Genomic DNA, 21,128 nt, shown 5'->3' with positions numbered 1-21,128 from the left:
GTTAGCATAACACCGCATCATGAAAACCGGCAAGGTCAATTAGAGATGTGCCGTGACTGGGCACTTCATCACAGGTGGTTTTAAAAGCGAGCTGAACTGTCCACGGGGAGAGATGTAAACAAAGAAAGACTGTGGGTGTGTGTGTGTGAGAGTGTGTGTGCACATCACATCACACTTTTTGAGAGCGAGACAGCTAATTTAAATTTTTGCCCGCCACCTTTAAAGATCCTTGCCGTTCACAGTTCGACCTCCCTGAACAAAGTATTAAATATGGTGCCGTCGCTCTGCCGCGGCTGGTTTGATTTTACAGAATGATGAAATTTATTCAAGATATTGACTTAAAGTCATCCCAGCAAAGCCTGAAGGTTCCGCACCACTCCTCCTTTTATTGTACTTCTCTATAAGAGAAAATGATGCATGAATAAGAGACTCGTCAGTAATAGATTTTTTATGAAAGTCACGGTAAGTAAGCCACTTTTACTAAAACCTATTCCTTATAATACCAACTTTTGATTTTATATCTGGGTTGTGTAATTCCTTCAATAAAACGATATATAATAGGCCTACTGTTGGTTCTCTGGTAATAATTTTTCTGCTGAACTGTATTTACTTTGAGTCACAGTGCCAGCTAACTGCGTAAAACGCTGAAATGTAAGAGTTTAATTTTGAAACCAGGCTTTTCAGTCTCATGCAAAGTGGAGAGCTGCACACTGAAAAGCAGACAGAGCAGAAAATAAGATGTGTCGAGTGCAGTGCGTCATTCAGCCACCCAGTATAGGTAGTTTATTGTCTCTGTCCACTCACTCACCAACGCCAAACCAGCAGCCCACAATCACAAAACAGAGAACAAGTTGTTCCTCGTTGTCAGAAAAGGAGGACGTCTAAACAGAATGCTGGTGTTTGTTGCTTCCTCCAGCTGAAGCTCAGCAGCTCTGCTCACTGTAAGTTAGAGGACAGTGTGAGGACGGTTTTACAGTTGAGCTTCAGCAGCTCTGTGGCTCCCTGCTCAAAAGGAACTATCTCTGGTCAGCCTGTGGAAGGTAGGAGGAAAAGTCTGAAATTAAGACAGGCTTCAGTCAAGAAAGACTTGTCGTCAGTATTTAAAACCACTTAAAGGGGAAATTTGTTAGCTGCCAGCATGTCTAACTTTTCAGTTAGCATATTTACTAATGTACTACTATAAGTACTGATTCTTTGAGTTGTGTCAAGATTCTGTGACCAAACTGTGATGCTTCAATTGTATTTCATCCTATGGGTGAGTTGACAGCATCCACTAGATAGCCTAGCTTAACCGTCTTTGCTAGCAATCATTTTCCATTGCTCGTTTTCATTATCTTCTTTAGCATACACAGCGACTAAATACGCTGTGAAATGGTTCATATTTCTTTAAGTGACTATGTTTGAAAATAATTCACTATGTTAATTATGCTAACAACAGCTTTTTGTTAAGGTCCTTGTTCTGCTTTTGAAAAACTCTGTTAAGCTCAATGTGAGCACCAATTAGCTGAACCTGCCAAAACCCTGCTTATTATATTTTGGTTACATTTTCAACATTGTCTTTTTTTTCTGTCTTTGTGTGGGTTTGTGTCCGTAATTGCTACTGAAAATGTTGTTTTGCTTGTTTAAAGAGTGAAAAATAGCAGAAAAGGTCACTAATTTTAATGCTAACGTTATGCTAGCTGAGGCAGAGTTAGCCCACACGTCTATGAGGAATCTTTCTTAAGTCATAGGCAGAATATAATTGTGCTGTTGCTTTGAGTGGGTTTTCACTTACTTTTTCAAGCTCTAAAGTCAGCCCCAAACATGATTTATTACTTTTTTTGCAACACTAGTCTAGTGTTTTCATCCATAATTACTGGCAAAAATTTATTTTTGTTTGTTAAAAGAAATGAAAGATGAGCAGAGCAAAGCCGAAAAGGTCAATTGTGTTTTACTGCTAATGTTATGCTAGCTGAAGGCAACCTTTAGCCAAAATGACCATGAGAAGTCTCTTTGTCTTCATAGGCAGAATTTAAAATGACACTGTTGCTTTGAGTGGGTTTTCGGTTGCTTTTGTAGCTCTAAAGTCAGCCACAAACATTATTTTCTTCAGGCATTTGGAACTACTTTTCAAAGAGATGATACTGTATGTCATGTTGATAGAGCAGCTAACTTTCAATAGAGGCTCTGTTCACTCAGTTTACGACAAGGGAGAAACACTCACATGGCTTGCGAGTCACACAGTTCACACAGGACATTACACTCAGAGCATTTACAGGCAGGAATAAACAACAGCTTTACCACCTGGCCTTGGACATCGCATTGTTTACAGGGTGTACGTATGGAGATTAAAGGCATCGCTTTGTCCGTGAAGCACTTTGCAAGTAGCTTAACTACTTCCTGTCAAACATGAATGGAGAGGCCCACGTTTAATTCCCGTCTCCGTGAATGACTAACAGTGAGTGTTGGGTTGTAAACTATGACTGGTGCTGTGGGCATTTCCTTCGCCTCTGCCTCGCGTGTTGTGTGTTTTGGGGTTTTCGTTAAACGGTGCCACCCCGACACTGATTGTGAAAGTTTTTCGGGCCGTTTTATTTCAGCGGCCCTATAAATGGATTGGGAAATGTTATTGGCTTAGTCACAAGCGTGCGCTAGTAAACATGTGTGAGCCATCATGTGAGAAATCAAAGCGATGTGCATTGGCGTCTTGCAGCACTGTACGTCCTGTGTGTGTATTTCTTTTGCTCTGCCTCTATCTGAATGCCTCCTCTCACTGACATTATTACATTAAGGCATGGATTAAAAAAATTTCCAACAAGATGCTGGTCTCATTCCTCCTCTAACTGTGTTAACAGTCTGTCCGTCATCTTCTCTGCTCTCTCCTCAGTCTCACAGCGCGATATGCAAGTCCTCCGGGCCACAGTGGAATAGGGTCACCACAGAAGAAAAACACAAGGTAAATATGGCAGATACTTCATGGACCTCCTTCATTAGACTGGATAATCTGATTCTCACACTTTCTACGTTGTCCTATATGCTGTACACTTATGGTTTTAGTGTTTGTTTGCGTGACCCTGCGCCTTCACATGATTTTCCTTCATGTTTTCATGTTCTTGTGATACGCTGGTGGCACCTCAGGGAGGTCAAAAGGTCAGGGTCAGCTAGAGAGCAGCTGGTAGGAGTTCATTGTTTTGCTCAAGGATGCCTCTGCAAGGTGTACAACCCTGTTTCCAAAACAAGTTAGGGTTAACAGAATGCAATTATTTGCAAATGAGCTGTGTTTACCAACGCTATAGGAAGTGTTCCAGAGCGTATGTAGTAATATCCTTTGAGCAATCATATGTTTGAGTGGTAGACCTCGCTCATCTTTGCTTGTAATCGACTGAGCCTTTTGAGGATGCTCCTTTCATACACAATCATGATACCATCGCCTGTTACAATGAACCTGTTTACCTGTGGAATTATCCAAACAGGTGTTTTTGGAGCACTTCACAACCCTCCCAGGTTTTTGTTGCCCCTGTCCCAACTTGTTTGAAAACTGTTTCTGAAGTTGATGAAGTAAAACTTTAAATATATTGTCTTTGTACTGTTTTTACCTGAGTATAAGTCAAAAAGGAGTAGCAAATTATCACATTATGTTTGATTTGTGTTTTACACAGTGTCCCTGTGGACATTTTTGGCATTGGGGATGTAGGTGTGCCTCATGCCAGCTCACAATGAAAAGATAGTCTCTCTTAATGGGCTGAACATTTATTATAATATTCCCTTTTACCTTTTCTTCAGGGTTATCTAGCCAAATTAGACATGCCTTTTCGGCTCTGAACTACTCACGTACAGTACTACTCTTTTATGTCAAGGCTAATGCAGCCAAATAGACATATAATTGTAAAGGTGCTTTTTTCATAATTTGCTTTTTCTATATGAGTCATGTGTATTCAAGCAAATGAGTGTTCAGTGAATAATTAGAACGAATGACGATGTCTAATTTGAGATGAATCACACTGACACTAGGACTAACTTTAATCAGGGCGACCATAGCTCAATACATGAAGAAATAACATCAACCTTCTGAAACTCAAGAGAAAAACACCTCACAGTGTCCAAATGATTTGACTGACCAGTCACCCCGGCAAGTTTTTCCCCAGAAAGGTTTGCTCGCATCACAAAAGAAGGGGAATTGAGGATCACTGCGAAGTTTTCACACAAGCAGTTTACTTGCACTATAAGTCTGTTAATCTCCATGCTCAGTCCAGCGCTTTTGCTACTTGAGAAGTGCTGCTCTGTGATGTGTCCTTTGGGAATAGCCCTTTTACACATCTTGGCAAAGAAGCTGCTGCTAAATAAGCTACAGTGTTATAATGACACTTTTTGTTGCCAAGCTCTGGACTGTAGCTAGCAGTCAGGGAACCACTGGCTTCTAGAAGTGTCATGTGAGCTGGTAAACCTATCAAGCCCACATATACACATAGGGACACTGACCTGCCTACTGTCCCATACACCTACTGTACACATTTAATGTACATATGAGCAAAAAAACAGATACACTCATATAGGTATGAGACATTCACCCACACACACTGTATGTACACACCCCAGGGTCCAGTTGTCTGATGCTTGCAGCATTTGTTCCAGCTCAGATGCAGTGGGAACCAGCGTGTTGGCAAATAATTCCTCTCCAGCCGCCACTGAGCAATGGCAAAAATGCTGCAGCCAGCAGCTCCAGCCCTATGGGTGGTAATCTGCTCGCTCACATCACTGACAACAAACCTCACGGCTGCTGCTCTGCAGAAATAGCTCACTAATTCCTACACACATGAAGATACACATTCAACACAAACAAAAACCTGTATTGGAGGTCAGTGAGTGTAAACCTTTCTTCTGTTGCTATCTGATTCTCATTCTTACAAACCTAAATTACCACATTTAATTGCTTTCTTGCAATCTGAGCAAGTTATTTTTAATCACCATGAATTGTTTCCTCTCCTATCCCTGAAGCGAGAAAGTTTTAGCAGTTCTAAAATAGGAAAACAACTCATGTCTCTCTCTCATACTGCACTGAATGAAGAGTATTTCCCCCCAGGTGCTGGAGTTTCTTTAAGCTCTTTATTCCGCTCGTTAGCTAGAGCTAAACAAAATGCTCTCTCTACAATAGCAACAACTGCACTTTTCACTTGCAGTCACTCATATAGATTTTTTCCATCCATTTTTTCTTAACGGGCTGAAACATGTCTAATATGTTGCATTATTGTTTTTGGTCTGCTTAGACCATGGCTGTTATAAAATTTGGACGGAGCTCCCAGGTCTGAAAACTGAAGCCAATGCAATCCAATCACTATACTCGGCTCATGCTCCTCATGCTTCCCAGTTAAGAGGGCTTTCTCTGATGTTATTTGTGATCGTTGGCGTGCATACCACTTAAGTATTCATAAAGAAATAGCTACATAGGTCCAAGACAAGTGGTGGCCCTCATTTCTTTATGCTTGGTTTTTCAACGATGAGTAACTGGTGATGATTGGGTGCCACTATAGAACTTCTTATACATTTGTACAGTAATTATAATGGGTTACTTCCAATTGTTGGCGCACAGTTTTGTCTTATTCCTGATGAACCGCACTGTGGTTTTTTTTGAGAAGGGCTCCTGACTAACAGTGTGTAAAACAGTTTTAGAGTCTTAATAAGCCAGGCTGGTGTGAACATACTCCAATGCTGCCAGGGTTAAGTGATTTCACCATTCCCTGGGGTCACCTCTACTTGAACATTTGTATGTACTGTTGGGCTACATTGTGCCTTTAAAAGACAATACTGGTGTGTTTGAAAGTTTAAGCTCCTGTACTACAAATGGTCTTACATATTGTTGCTTACCATTTATGAATACATGCTCTGCAGTTTTAGATGAGATCTTTGGCCGTATGTGTCCTACAGTTCCAGGCAGCCATTGTTTTCGCACATTTTGAGCAGACTCTTGACCCTGCTTAAATTGTGTGATCCATCACAGTAAACGACAAGCCTGGATTCATTTCTGTCAACATTTAATGTAAAATATATCTATGTCTTGTTCTAAATGGGCTGCAATACTGATATGGTCCTTAAAGTTCATCATCTTTGCAGCAGGGGGTGATGTTTGACACCTTGTTGGCAACCTGCTACCATGTGGTCTGTTTCTTCTGTTTTAATGAGCCTGAGGTAGCTCTGACTTTGCCCTGAAGGTAGTGTGAATTGCAGACCAGCTGGTCCAAATAACCTGCATTTGGGCAGACTGAGGATGTTGATGTAGAAATTGGCATAATACAGAAAAGGGTCACTGGTGAAACCTTGGCAGGGAGAATGAATATGAAGCACTCGCTCCTCTGCAAGAACTATTGTGTATGGCTGGTGACTGACAGGGTGAATAATGTGGCTGTCCAGCAGTTTTCTTCTTCACTGTCGGGCAGGAGATCCTCTGTTTCAAAGACACTTCCCCGAGTCTGTCCTGAAGCAAAACGACTGTCCAGAATTTACTTCACAGTTCCCTCCGAAGCTCAATTTTGCTGATGCATTATCAAACATGTGTTTTGGAAGATGAAAGAATCTTATGATAAAAGGGACTCCCTCTGATTTCCATCTGAATTGCCCCAATCTCACCCTCATTTTCTTCTCTGTTTATCTCTCATTTTCTCTCGTCTGGCTTTGCAGCTACAGTGTTTTTTCTCTGACTCTATCTGCATCTATTTCCTTTTCACTCCCATTCTCTTAATTCTTCCTTTGTTCTTTTTCATTTCTTCTTAGTTTTTTTTCTTTCTTTTCACTGTTTGGTCTCTTTTGTCCCCGTCCTTGTTGATTGTACCTGTGAGAGCTAAGGGCCGTATAGCTGTGTGTGTGTGTCTGGTTATTGTTTTGAGGTATGTCATTTGTACATTAAAATTCAGCATCTTTTTTCCTTCCTGTCATTTCTCTGCTCTCTGTTTTTCTCTCCCTTTGTTAAGTGTTTACTCGTCCATCTGTTTCAGCCCTGTGAATGGCAGCCTCTGCTCTAGGCTGAGGACCACCTCTGGCTGCAGCTCAGTGCGATCACTCAGGCAGAGCACCAAGTCTTTGCTCTCAGACCTAGATCAGTATCTCTAAACAGTCTGCTGGTGCTACTGTAGATGTACAGTCGGATGTTTTAGGATCTAAAACATTTAAAGGAACTGAATCTAGGCACTGGCACATTTACTGCCTCTTGATGTCAGTGTTTTTTGCACTTAAGCACATTTTATTTTTGCACAACTGTCTAAATAAAACAATGTCTGCATGGTTCAGCATATGGGCTGACTTATTAGGCAGTTCTGCTCTGACTACATGCTGTGCAGGTTGCTTAATCGCTGAGCCTTGTTCTATTTTTCAAGGGAGGCACCCAAAGCAAGCTTGAAGTTTTGCAATTATACACAGTACCATTCAGGTCCCTCTGCTGCAGTAGTGCTGAATATTGTTATTGCATGCATTCTGTGTTTCTCGTTGCATCAGAAAATGCAGCGGATGGTTATTTTGATGAGCCCTGCAGCTTAAAGCATAATTTTCCTTGCTGATATCAGTTAGTGGAGCAGCCTTCCTCTGCAAATCAAGAGCTGTTTTAGTGATTTTAAAAGATGAACTGAGAGCATAAGCATGGCAAGGTGATGTTTCTTTTACTTTTGTCTGGTACTGTATGTGAACATAGTGCAATATCCTATATTAAAATGAATTTAGTCTTTTCAAAAAACAATACTAAAAAGTTGCAGTATGTAAGAATTGGCAAATTCATACTCCAAGCAAATAGTTAGTGTATAACTACAGGCCCCCAATCACGCAGAGACTCATCACTACAGGCGCGGCCGCTTCCAAACGCTTTGAAAAAGTGTGTTTTGGGGGAAAAAATGTGGTGCGCCCGTGGAGCAGCAGTTAGCTTGTTAGCTCAGTTGGCCATGCAGCTAGCAGTCCTATTAACTGATTCTGCATGAACTTTACCGTCAGACCTCTTGAAGTATAAAGTGGTATTATAAGACAGAACTGGCCAAGGCTAGCTGGTTAGCATGCTCACTTCAATAGACATCTCTGCAACATAATACATGGATGTTTTTAACATAATGTCAACGCTGTTGTTTCTTCACATTATTTTGATAATTTTAAATTGATTTCTAAAATGTTTGCATATTGCATCTCAAACTTACCTTTCATTAAAAGGGTCGGTAATTTGAAAAATAGACTCCATGTAAAGCATTTAACAGAGACAGTAGGCTACAGGCAGCAGTACTGTATGTGTGGCAGGAGTAACGCAGGATGGTTCTCAGACTTTATATAATAACTATCTCTCTGAACTGTCAGGTCCTATCTGGACTGTCAGCCCTTTATTTTTTATGTGGACTCTCCATCTTATAAAACTACTAGGCTGACCTTAATGTGTTCAAAGGAAAGTCCAGGGAAATGAAACTCCCCAACACTACCTTTATTGATTTGGTCATGGACTTGTCTTGTCTTGATCCAGTGCAGGTTGTCCTACTGGTGACTGATACTTTGATGGCCCCTCACAAACAGAATCAATGTTTCAAAATAAAAGTGACCTGACATATTTGTGTGCTTTGTTTGATTGTAGAGGAAAAAGCTTGGTGTACTGACTGGTAGAGAAAAGAAACTGTATCTATTCCAGATTTTTTGCACTGCAGACAGTTTAGGGAGATATTTTTGAAAAATACAGAAGTTAGTAGTTTATCCACGCTCCACATCGACTATTTGTCTCGTTTTATTAAGTAAAGGCCTTAAAGACAAAATGGAACATATGAAATCTGTTTGTTTTTTTCTCCCTGCTGGGGCTTTTGACCACTTCAGGATTTCACCCTCGAAAAAAAACTTTCCTCTCCGACATCTCGGCTCCATCTGCAATACAGACCGAGTGACATATTCAGCGTAGCGAATCAATTATCTTTGTTAGAGGACGTCACGACAGCATTCAGGCTGGGAGACAGAAAGACACAAAGTTGCTAGAATCTCTTCAAGGATTTTTCCCTCCCTCCTAATATTGACACAGACCAGGCTGTGAATGTAACCACCCACGGCCCTCTGATGTGAGAAAGGCCTTCACTCAATACCCTTTTTTCTGCATTACCTACCTTTAATCCCACCTTTTTTGTGATGTGTTCCAACAGTGTGTCAGCTCTGAGACGTGGGATGTTTCTGTGCTTTTCTTGTCTTTTTTATCCCTTGATGGGACATGCATTTTGGTAGTAGCAACATACAAACAAGTAATCTAAAGAGATTCAGAGGCCAGGTATGAACCATGGACCGTAATGTATAATGCGGTTTTGGAATCAGTTCATAAAAATCACATCAAACCATAACCATAGTGATTAATGTTGGAAATAGATCCAAGCTGTCATAAATCCTGTCATCTCCAAACCAGATGCCAAATCTGTTTTTGAAATAACTTACCAACAAACATCTGGGTGAAAGCATCTGGCAAAATGCATGTAAAGTTATTGTACAATAACAACAGGTTTTTGATGAGATAATTCTTTTAGCGGCCCCAAGGGAGTCGTACAAATCCTCCAGCTGCAGCATGGCAAATCAACATTTGACACTGGCAGCTTTGACAGTCGAGAGAAAAAGATTATGCGAAAGTGTGTATGTGTGTGTGAGTGAGTAGAGAAACTGACTGAAAACCCAAACCTCCTCAGTGTGCGTTTAAGTCCTGGTTCTCTATGCAGTGTCAGTAGAGGTAAAGGAGTGAATAGTGACTACACATCATTTGTCTCAAATGTCTATTGTCATGTACTTGTACTTCATTTTTCCCATATTGATTTGTGCTGACAGATCTCAATCAACCTGTTGTGAAGCAAACTTATGTGTCTTTTTATATTCCATCTCATAGTTCCACCAAAACTCAAAATTCACTTCCTTCTTTCATCCGTCTTCCTCAACCCACATGGGAACACACACTCAGTCTTGCGGCACTCCCTTGATCTCTTCATCTTACACACTGACACATACTGAGCCCCGGGTCAGTACTGTCTGTACTGTATAGTGTCTATACAGCACAACTAAAGGCCTGACTGAGGGTCTTTTGTCTGTCTTTTTGAGTCCATGATATAGTATAGTGATATGATAGTGTCTTTAGTTTTTTAGTTCTGTTTAAGCAGCTTCTTTCCCCATGCTGAGACTCCTCAGTTCATCCTCAACACTTCATTTTATAAAATAGATTGTGTTTAGGTTTTTTTTCTGTGAATGGAGCACAGACGACTCAAACCTAGCTTTGTTTTTGTAAACTCTAGTGTTGAAATCACCTTCGGAAGGGATCTTTTCATGGATAGTTCGGAGAAAAGGAACAATCACAGCGAGCAACAACTCTGAACGTACATATGAGCATTTTCATGTCCTGGTCACAAATGATGGTGTCACGCTGACCTTAAACTTGACTGTAGACATTTTTGCCCCAAGAGGAGCTTCACCTCAAGGCTTTTTTTCTAAAAAGATTAACCTTCAGTATTGTATCTTAATGTCCAAACCCTCTCTTTTGCACTTGCCCCTACAGGTTACCAGGCCCCTCTAGAGTACCTGCTGCAGGCAGCGGGGCCTCCAGGAGCCCAGGCTCATCCAACCTCAACCGTCGCAGCCAGAGCTTCAACAGCATCGACAAGAGCAAGCCTCTTCAGTATGCCAGTGGCAACGACAGAGGTAAGAACATCATATTATTGTCTTTAATACCACAAGACACACTGTAGCACTTTCAGAAGTTAGGTTTGTGATGAATGATGGAGTTGACGGTAGGTAAGGGCACCCACTTTAAATTCTCCATCCGACCACTTGGTGGCACCACCGACTCAGACAGACAGGCCAAGGGCTGCAGTGGAGTCCAGTACCTTGCTTTACCAGTCTTCACCAGTCTGCTGAATCATCCCCAGTTCTTTATTCCAAGTGAGTTATAATGGATGCCATTAAGTGGAGGCGCAGACAAATTTTCACACTGTGGAGAGAGCCATTTGAGAGATGACCGAAGGGGCAAATTCAGGCTGCTGCTCTGTCGAGCATGATGAAGCTAATGAGAGTGTTTCTGTTTGAGAGAAGGCTCTCACAGCAGCTGAGTTAGAGCGTACAGCATTTCATTCAACGCAGAACTGATTATTCACAAATAAATAGTTGTTTTAACAGCCTCTTCCTGTTGTGAAGAGTAAATGTATCAGCACGCAATGTTTGAATTACTTATCGGCTGCTGTTGGCTTTAAGAAATTCCCTTTGGCTCGCTCAGAAGATTCATCATGACTTATTGGCTCATAGAGTGATTATAATTAAAACCTATCCCGTTGCTCACAGTCATTTTAATAATTGAAACCATTCCTGAAGAGTTTATGACATTATAATGACTACCGTTTGCTTTGGCTTGCAATATATACAATCATAAAATGTTTTAAAACTAATAAGAACTTGCATTTAATCTTATGTCTTAAATCAGATTGTCTAAATATTAAAGCACTGCCCAGTCACTGAGGACAAACACTGCAGGATTCAGTCTGTAGATTTGGAGAAAATCAGTAAGGGGTAATGGAGGTGGAGGTGAGAGATGCAGTGAGTGACATCAGGCAGCAGTGAAAAAAAGGCCTCCAGTTAACTTCCTTTTTGAATTGGTCTTTCTGTCTTCCTTTAAATCCTAAAAGTTCACACAAAATGTGTACTCTGCCTTCTGATTTCTGTCTGAAACTTCAAACTATTCAAGCAGAGGAAGAGGGAGTGATGATGGAAATAAGAGGGTGGACAGGGAACGTTGGATCAAGTGTTTGCAGCTGAAAAGAGAGCAGAAGGAAGCAGAGATTATTAAGAAACCGGTTTCTGTCTTGTACTTTAGCTAAAAAATCAATTACTTGTGGAGGTTTGTCCGTCAGCAAACCTCATCATAAAGGATTCAATGCATCAGTTTCTTTTTATTGTTGGGCGAAAATGGCTTTTTTAAAGGGAGGATTCTTCATTTTGGACCTTTCACACAGTGCAGCTGAGTCCTGCCAGAAGACAAACTTTGAGTTTTTTTCGAGATAAGACAACAGGCGTTGGTGCTTCACTGCAGGGGAGATGAAACAGTGTTTTGGTCTAAAGTAAAAGGAGAAAAAAATCAATTGTGGGGAAATGTCAGCAATGCAGACAGAACCTTCTGGGCAAAAGCAGGTAGCAGAGAGAGCAGAAGACAGAAATGGATACAGGAAGTGTGTGCCACAAGCCATTTAATACATCCTCACAAGTTTTTGTTCTTTGTCTTCTTCTCCAACTTTCACTACGCCCTGTCGGGTTACACATTCTCTTGCTCTTCCTTTCATCTTGTTTCACTTTTGGCTTTACGAGCCTTAATTGTTTTATGTATTATATTTATATTTTATGTATACAAATACATTATTAAGATATGAACACGTCGTTGTTCTCAGCAGATACAAACAGTATCTGAATGTTTACAGTAGTGTTTGTCTCAGATTTGTTTAAACTGACAGGCTATAAACAAAAAACAATAAGGCTTGCATAATTTGCATAAAGTCCTCAGTTACATCACCAGATGTGCATTCAGCAAAGCTCGAAAAGTTATTTTTACCTTATGATCCAATAGTGAAGTCAGGACCTTGTAGGTGGTATTCAAATATGACTGTTCTATTGCTTGATTCATTTAAATACAAGGTTATTATACTGCATAGTTTTTGGGAACTAAACATATATACTCTGTATGCAGAGTTTAAATGGCTGTAGAAAACACCAGACATTGAACAGGACACCCTCCTCCCCTAGTGTTTCCCTGTGGTAAACTGTTAGTGCCGCTGTTGCAACTACAGCGTTAGCAACATGGCTGCCTGCTAGCAGCCTGGCCATTGTCCAAAGCAAAAGACAACCATCGGCACACAATTTGACTGAGAAACCCTGATGTCAGTGCTATGAAAAGGCAGAGTAAAGCACCTGGTTGTATTAATAAGTAGGCAGGTGTTGTTACTTACTGATTTAGTGGAAAGAATGCTGGTTTTGAAGCATCTGAAGACATGGTGTAAGGAGGAAACACATATCAACAGGGGAACATACTTTGACACAGCACTAGAGCGCTCTCCATCAAGTGAATGCTTGTTCACTCTTGTTTTACCTCGGTTTCTATCACTCTCCCTCTTCGCCGTCTTTGCCTCCTCCATCAGCAGGGGTTCTTTTCTTTTGGAGTGGACAGTTTTCACAGAAATTCCACATTTAAGTTTTGTTTTCAGAGAAAAATCCAGCCTGGTGGCAGACCGAAAGCATAGTGAATGTGAGGTTTATAGTCAATCTGTACGCAGGTGGTGTCATTTTCCCACAGTCATCACACTGCGCAATCAGTATTCACTTCAAAATGATTAGTTAGAGAGAGAAAAAAGTTGTCTCTTGCAAGTTTCAACAGTTTTTTTTACATACAGGCATGTATGGCCTCGTGGGGATGAAGTGAAGCCTTTAGAGTGTTGTTTTGTTTCTCTACTCAGACACAGTGAATCTCTGACCAAACAGAACATGAGCTCAAAGGGCACATGGAGCATTGCATCAGTTTTGTTGCCATGCAACTACCTAATTAGGCAACTAAATTGAAGCATGAAAGGGCAGGGTTTATTAGTTGTAAGTAAGAATGGACTGAAGAAAGTTGTTGATTGCCTTGCTTGGTATAGGATGACAATGACAAGGAAATTGACAAGGAGACTTCCTCCAGCAGGGCGATAATGTATTATCTGTCTGACAGTGATGTGATTGGGGAGAGCAGCTAAAGTTGAAAGTTTAAAGTGTCACAAAATCCTCACAAAACAAGAGCTGCAGAGTTTGGAAGAGTAGAAGAAAAGCCTGTTGACATTATAAGTATGTCCATGGACCTGTATGTGGATGTACAGTACGTGTGTGCATGTGTCATTTCTTCTTTCCTTGAATCCAGGCTTTGTCTTGTAGTTGCAAACAGCACATACGTATTTGTTAACAGAGGGTCCACCACCACCCAGAACAAGTGACATTTCATTCCTTGGCCAGTGAGGCAAAAAAAAAAAAAAAAAAGCAAAGAAGAGTCTGTTGCCATGGCAACGGCAAGTCACTGCACGGTGAAAAGTGTGGTGGCGCTACAAAACAGCCTCCGGGATGAGGAGGGAGGAGCGGGGAGGAGGGAGGGGGATCTTAAGAGAGGGGTTAATTGACTGGACACACATACACAGAGTTACACAAATGCTTGTAACCTCTTTCATTCACATTCATAAACTGCCTCAAGGGCCGCAGCGCTATCTCGAAAGATGAAGGGTGATACAGAGGACACACATGCAAACACATAAACACAAGAACAGATGCTCTCTCACATTTGTATGATGGGTGTCTAGACTAACGCACAGACACAAAAAAAATACAAAATTATGGGGTTTATCTGGTGAAGATCTGTTGGTGAAGACTAACCTCTAACCTCTGCCTATCTGAGACCTGCCTGTATTCTCTGACTCATCTCAGCTTTCTAACCTGCTAACTCATCACAGGAGTGTCTGCCAGTCCACTGGCCTTTTAAATATGCAGAAACAGTATTTATATACAAGCTAGGGGATGTTCTGCGGTTGTACGATCACACGTTCACACAACTCACCGACACATTCAGAGGAGATGTGTGCATACTTTTTTGCATGCCTGGATATTATATTATATTTTGTACATTCAGAGATGTAAACACACACATTCACATGTCCACACATGCACGTGCAATCAGATTTATACCTACAGGTCCATGAAGGACATACACATACTCTTAGAAACACACAAATATGACACACACAGCAACTATGTAGAATTAGTCTTCAGAATTAGAGAAAGATGATAAGTTTCATTGGCCACAGTTTTAATAGCATAAGGTTGGTAGGCTATAGAAGAGCTTAATTTTCAAAGTATCAATCTGAAAAATTCCCACCCTCTCGCTTCAAAGCCACTCCACCAAAACACATGAACACGCACTGCCTGCTGACACGGACTGCCCCGTAGATCTCACTAGCCAGCTGGGAGATGTATTAGCAGCTTGTTTGCTTCATTCAAACAAGCTCTCTTAGCTTTTTTAGTCTACAAAATACATTAATAAACTGTTAAATGCCACACTCATGTAAAAACAAGCACAATAGTTGTCACAGGTGTACGTGTGTCCAAAGGGGTTATGTGGCACGACAGTTGTTCCTTACTGCTGTAGGTGTGTGCATTGTGCTAACGTTAGCTGCTAAAGGAGTGTGTCATTGCCTCAGCGACTCTTTTATGGGCTTAGGGGCTGTGTGCTTTGTGGTACTCAGTTAGCGGCTGGACAACAGTCTTGTCACTACCACTGGCTCTCACTTGTTTTTGGCTCAGGATCTGTATGCTTAGAACTACTGAGTTAGCTAACAACTGACTCAGTGGCTGCGTACCGTGAGCACAGCACATCATTGTCATTGCCAAACTAATCCAACTACCTCTTGTCAGAAGATTTGATTTATTGACTGCTGTTGGGATGTTAAGAGGAATTCTACAAATATAACAAAAAATGCTTGCAACTTACCAACCCTAGCTTTAAATACAGGACCTACAAAAAGTGTCCAGATAACTAGCAACAGCTGAAGAGCAGTATGTAAATGTTGGGTACAAAACTGCCTTTAGATTGACTTTAATGGCCTGTATCATTAATGCTTCAACCATAGATGTTGTATATGTACAGTGTGTTTCGGTCAGATGACGTAATGATGCTTTGTTGGCAAAACTGATGATCGATATGTTTTAGTAGCCAGCTGGTTTTGTTGGATTGTGTCCTGAAATGATTTCAGCAGGATATTCATGATGCCATCGGCGTTAGCAGTTTTACGCCTGTTGATTGGCCACAGTCATAAAATGCAGTCATAAAAAACATGAGGACCAGAAGTTTCACAGAAATAGCAGTGATTTTCTCTCTTGCAATCCTAATGAGTGCTGTGTTAATGGTGAAGAAATAAAGAATAATAACATCCTGTCTTGAATGAAGACATGTGGAAGTAAATAAAATACCCTGACCATTACTACACATTGGGAACTGGATTCCATTTTATACACCACAATGTAAAGAAACATCTCTGTTATATTCTGACAGATTGCACTTTTCACTTTGGATGTGACACGGTGCACTGAGGCGTTTTTGAGGCATGTTTTAAGGTTTTAGAGAATGTTGTCAGAAGTGTAAGCCGGCTAAAGTCTCTCGACCCCGGCCTCAGCTGAAGCCAAACCCCCTCCCCTTCCCCTGCCTGAAGGGGCTTTAAACTGCAGACTGGAGGTGACTCACAGCCAGCTGAACCCTGCTCACTGTGCTGACTGACAGCCAGACAGACACTCAGTCTAATGGTGCATAACTTCATGCTGTCACTCCGTCGCCTTCTCCACTTTATTCCCGCTCCATCTCTGATTCTGCCTTTCCTTTTTTTCTCTCTCTATTTATCTGCCTCTCTTCCCCTCTCATAACTCACATCCTGAAGATGCATTTCTATCCGTCTGTTCCTCCCTGTCCTCTGTTGTGTCCATCTTACTCAAGTACTATACTCATCTGTCAGGTAGTGGATCTTCTGTGTGTTTATGTGTGTGTCTAAGAGACAGTCAGGGAAGGACAAGTCCTGATGGCCAGAGTATCAACCAGCCAGGAAAAGTGGGGTGTGTGTGTAAAGGTCAATGCTCAGTGGCGGACACTAAAACATTTATTTTATACGCATGATGGATGTTTATGTGCTCTGTGTGTATGTGTGTGAGGCTTGGCTCAGCATGTTATATTTTCCTAGCACCATTTCACTGAAAATCTGCTACAAGTAAACAGCTTTGTCATGCATCATAGCTCAGCATTCAAGCCTGTAATGGAATAAATGCCAGTGAATGTGATAAGCAGTTAAAATCTAAACAGCTTGAAAGAATGTGATAACATATAAAAACATCTAGACAGATATATTACATAATTAATTTGAATAATTAATTATCTAATAAATACCTGAACGGCCTTTGACTTTTTTATCACATTATGTGACATTGATTGTGTGATTATTGGTAAATGTTTCGTAATACACATTAGAGCTGCAATGATCAGTCGATTACATACATACCAGTACAGTGATGTAGCAAACTCGACGGCTTTGGATGAATTACTTGTTACTACTACAGTACATGTGGCTGCTCCTACATTGATGTATTTTAGATAACACAACATGAGATATAGCTGACAGTGTGGTGGATGGGGAGTTTGTGCCAAGAAAGAACTATCTCAAGTGCAATTTTGTGTTTTAATGGTGCAAATGGAGAAATTCATAAGCTATTTTAAGTCTGGCTCTAGTCTACATGCCATTTCAAATTTAGAAAAAAAGAGCACAATTTAGATCTTGCATTATGACTACATAAAATAGACTGTGATAACACTCTTCTGGCCAGATAGCCTACCTCTACTAGAGGTAAAAAAAATAAAAAAACACCACAGGGTACTTTTTAATGGCAAGTCTAGCTTCAAATCTAACCTGTACCCTTGCAAAAGTTCTTCTTCGTGTAGATAAATGTCTAAACGTAGATGACATGGTGACCAGATATTTCCAGCAGCTTTGAGTTTGATAGCAGGAAATGTTTCAGCGATTGTGGTTTTGATGTGAGCTCCTGAGAGAGCAAGGTCTTTCTTCTCGAGCTGCCATTTTCCACCAGTGTTGAACAATCATAGCAAGAGAAATCCTGGGATCAGAGGCAGACACCAATTTCTACACCCACTGCAGCCTCAATACGGAAGACATTTTCTGACTTGAGGTTGCAGTGCTCAATTTTTTTACAAGTGGAAAAGCTCACTTTCTTCTTTCTACTGCACTCGCATGTATAGCGTGAGTGAATTCAGTATAATCCCACAATGATTCTAGGAAAGGCAGAAAATCAAAGTAAAAAAGTAGGTAGGTTCGGGGAAACTTCCCTCACGAATGAAAAAAAAATCTCCTTAAACTCCTAGAGCTTATTGATCATCAAAGGACGATGATGAACAGTGAATCTGTGGGTTGATGATTTTCTTTACTTCCATGTGAACATGGCTGGTGTGATCTCTTTTGTTGTCACAATGTTTGTTGTGTACAACATAGTAGCCTGTCCCTTTTAACCACTGTCATCCACCTGCAAACGTGCTGTGACAGGCCTCCATAGAAGTGTAAATCAGGAGTTGGAGGTTTGAACAGGAAGTTACAGCATGCTTGAGTTCAAACTCCTTTGAGACACCAGTGTAATAATAACAGTGAAATCTTTTCTTTTAACCCAACCTGCTGTTGATATTCTGCCGATTGGGAATAAGCTCAATGTTTTTTACTCTACACAAAACTGAAAACCTCTGAGTTTCCCATTTTTGTTTAACCTTTGAGCTGAATGTGTATAAAACCACAGAAGAACACTGTGGAGTACTCAGAAATGATTTCTCATGTGAAATAAAGAAGAAACTGAAAAAGTTTGCCACAAATACAACTTGAGTCTTTGCTCCGAAGTGTTTCATTGTGGGTCTCCACAGTGAATTACACTACTGTATAAAACTGATTGTACATGCATGATGATGATCAGAATAGACTGGGATTTTTTCAGGGGAGGGGCCTGAAAGAGACAGGCACTAAAACAGAGTGTTCAGACAGAGGGTGAATAGAAGTGCTGCCGCAAAGGACAGTATGAGAGTAATAATGTGTTGCTTGATCATTAAAGCATGTTAACATTTTCTAGTAGACACCCAAAATCAAAGTACTATGAATACTATGGAACCTTTAATTATAAGCAATGATGAACTAATAATCACCCTGTTGTGTTTCTCTTCTTCTTTGGTTCAGAATTGGTGAGGGGTATCCCAGCACCTGGCGGGATGAATGGGAGTGGTATTGGTGGGACGGTCCCCACCAGCCTCAGCGGGCAGCAGCTGGCCTCTGCCATCCCCTCACCCACCGCCGGCAAGTCCTGGCGCAGCAAGTCCATGAACCTCAAGCACAGTGCCACTTCGTCCATGCTGGCAAGCCCCACACACTCACCCTCCCCCACACATTCACCCCAGGGCTCTGAAGGCCTTCTTCAACACGGAAGTGATGGATCAAAAGTAGGGTCAGCCGGCAGTGGTGGACCCCAGCGATCCATGTTGGATAAGTTCCGCCTGATTAACCCTAGATCGGCTTCGCGAGCGTCGCCATCTGTGGCAGAGATGGCTCTGCAGGAAGAGGATGACCTGTCGGAGTATGGCGAGGAAGGATTGACGCCCATGGGGTCAGTGTGCAGCAGTGGCAGTAGCAGTGCTACAGCCAAACAAATGCCTACTAAGTCCTCTGCATCTTCTCTCGCTACACCAAGCAAGACTTCTTCCCCCCCTTCGTCTTCATTTTCAAAAGCCTCTGCAAATGGCAGTAGATCCATGTCCAAAGTCAAGGACGACAAAAGCAAGTCTGGGAAATCTTCTAAGGACAGCTCTCCACCCAAAGAGGAGCATGAGTCGTATGCTGACCCCACCAAGAAGACTTCCAAAATTGCCAGCCTCATCCCCAAGGGAGGGAAGCCTTCATCTGGAAAGAAAGATGGCCTCTCCTCAGCTTCCAGCAGCATCCCTAAGTCAGGACTTAAAGCTCCCTCCACCACAAAGTCTCAGAGTCAGTCGCAGAGCCAAAGCCAGGCCGCCTTAAACAGCAGTGGCAACATGCGGGGCGGAGAGGTGGAGAGGGCCAAGCTGACCAAAGGAGGGCAGGGTGGGAGTTTCTACATACAGCGCTCCATTGGGGGCCCAGAGGGCAAAAGGACCAGCATGACCTCCTCCACCAGCACCTCAGCCCTATCTGGGTCCAGTGGGATGCTGGGAGGGGGTGGTGGAGGTGGAGGGGGGGTTGGAGGAGGCGGAGCAGCACTTGGAGGGAATGGAGTGGTTCAGCTTCCTCAGCAGCAGCAGCACAACCATCCCAATACTGCCACTGTGGCCCCATTCATGTACAGGTGAGACCTGTGCGTGTGTGTGTGTGTGTGTGTGTGTGTGTGCGCGCGCGCTCGCGCATGTGTGTGTGTCTTATGCACTGCAATACTTCTGGGATACAGAATAAGTGAGCAAACTTGTTTATTTCCATCTCTCCCACACATTTCTAGCCCAGAGAGGTCAATATATTGACCCCTTTAGTCAAAGTCTGCACACATTCAGTCACACATTCACAATGTATCCACTCACACACACCCCATGAAATCCTGGAGCACTCCCAGTGATCAGCTGGCGCTCCCCACCGTGCATCTTGCTCTCGCCTCCACATCTCTTCACAGTCATTACAGTACAAATTAACATCCACTGCCTGCCGCTTGCCAAAGCCTATTATTAAACTGTCTGGGTTTCATCTTTGATGTGAGAATCCAGACATTGGCAGCGTTCAGGAACCCCTTACCCCTCCTCTTCATTCAACCGGTGTTGTTTTGATGCATGCAGCTGGCGCGTGGTTCCCTGACGTTACAGCCATCGGAGGTGGAAGTGGGTAAATCTGCCCAGCAGGGCCGATTTTCTCTTACAACAGCCGAGGTAATCCAGGGGGAAAAAAATGGTGGAGCCGCCAAAGTCTCTGGAAAGCCTTTGTGCTCAGAGAGAAAGAGAGTTAGGAATCCCATTAAACAAGACTTAATCCTTCAACCCTTCTTTCCCTCTCGTCTTCCTCCTCCGTTGTGCACAGTCAGCTCTGCCACATTCAGTGGTGCTTCTTTCGAGCATTAGCATTACTTTAATCCCACACATTTAGCAAGTTAAAACTACTGCGGTTATCGGTCCTGGGCAGATAGTGAGTGATAGTCAGTTATGAGGAAGAGAACCGAAATGTGAAAAGTGTAAAAGCACACACAGCCCACTCAGTGAGCATAAAGTAAAGGAAAAACACTGAGTGCAGAAAGTGTACCATCTGTGATGTCAGCCACAGGTTTCTGAAGGACCTTTTTGAAGCCTTGGCTTGAGTTTACCACTTGCTGCCATTTGTATCAGAGGTTTGGGCAAGGAATTACAAATGTGTCCAAAGCAAACGACAAATGTTACAGCTACTCCCAAACAAGCCTTACATTTTTAAGAGACCAACACATTTGCAATTTGTATTTGGCGAGAGAAGCCTGAAGTTGTTATCCTCCCTTCAGTACAGTTTAACAACAAACTCTGAAGAGTCAATGGTAAAGATGTAAAATTGAGTCTTTGCAACTTGAAC

At 42.0% G+C, this 21,128-nt stretch overlaps 1 protein-coding gene across 11 annotated transcripts in view; it reads left to right on the top strand.

The window, feature by feature from the left end:
• nav3 (neuron navigator 3) overlaps positions 1-21,128 on the top strand; it is a 207,273-nt gene that overhangs the window by 98,253 nt on the left and 87,892 nt on the right. For 10 of the 11 annotated variants that reach the window (XM_084346084.1, XM_084346083.1, XM_084346086.1 and 7 more), the window contains 3 exons: positions 2,867-2,935; positions 10,499-10,641; positions 18,762-19,899. In XM_084346084.1, the coding sequence (XP_084202210.1) occupies positions 2,867-2,935; positions 10,499-10,641; positions 18,762-19,899 (1,350 nt within the window). Of the gene's footprint in view, positions 1-971; positions 1,041-2,866; positions 2,936-10,498; positions 10,642-18,761; positions 19,900-21,128 lie in introns of those variants that run through there. The other variant, XM_084346077.1, reaches the window with a different exon arrangement.

The sequence above is a fragment of the Pagrus pagrus genome (genome assembly GCF_965226575.1).
Source record: "Pagrus pagrus genome assembly, chromosome: 23".
Classification (NCBI taxonomy): domain Eukaryota; kingdom Metazoa; phylum Chordata; class Actinopteri; order Spariformes; family Sparidae; genus Pagrus; species Pagrus pagrus.
This window is presented reverse-complemented; position numbering and strand designations above follow the sequence as displayed.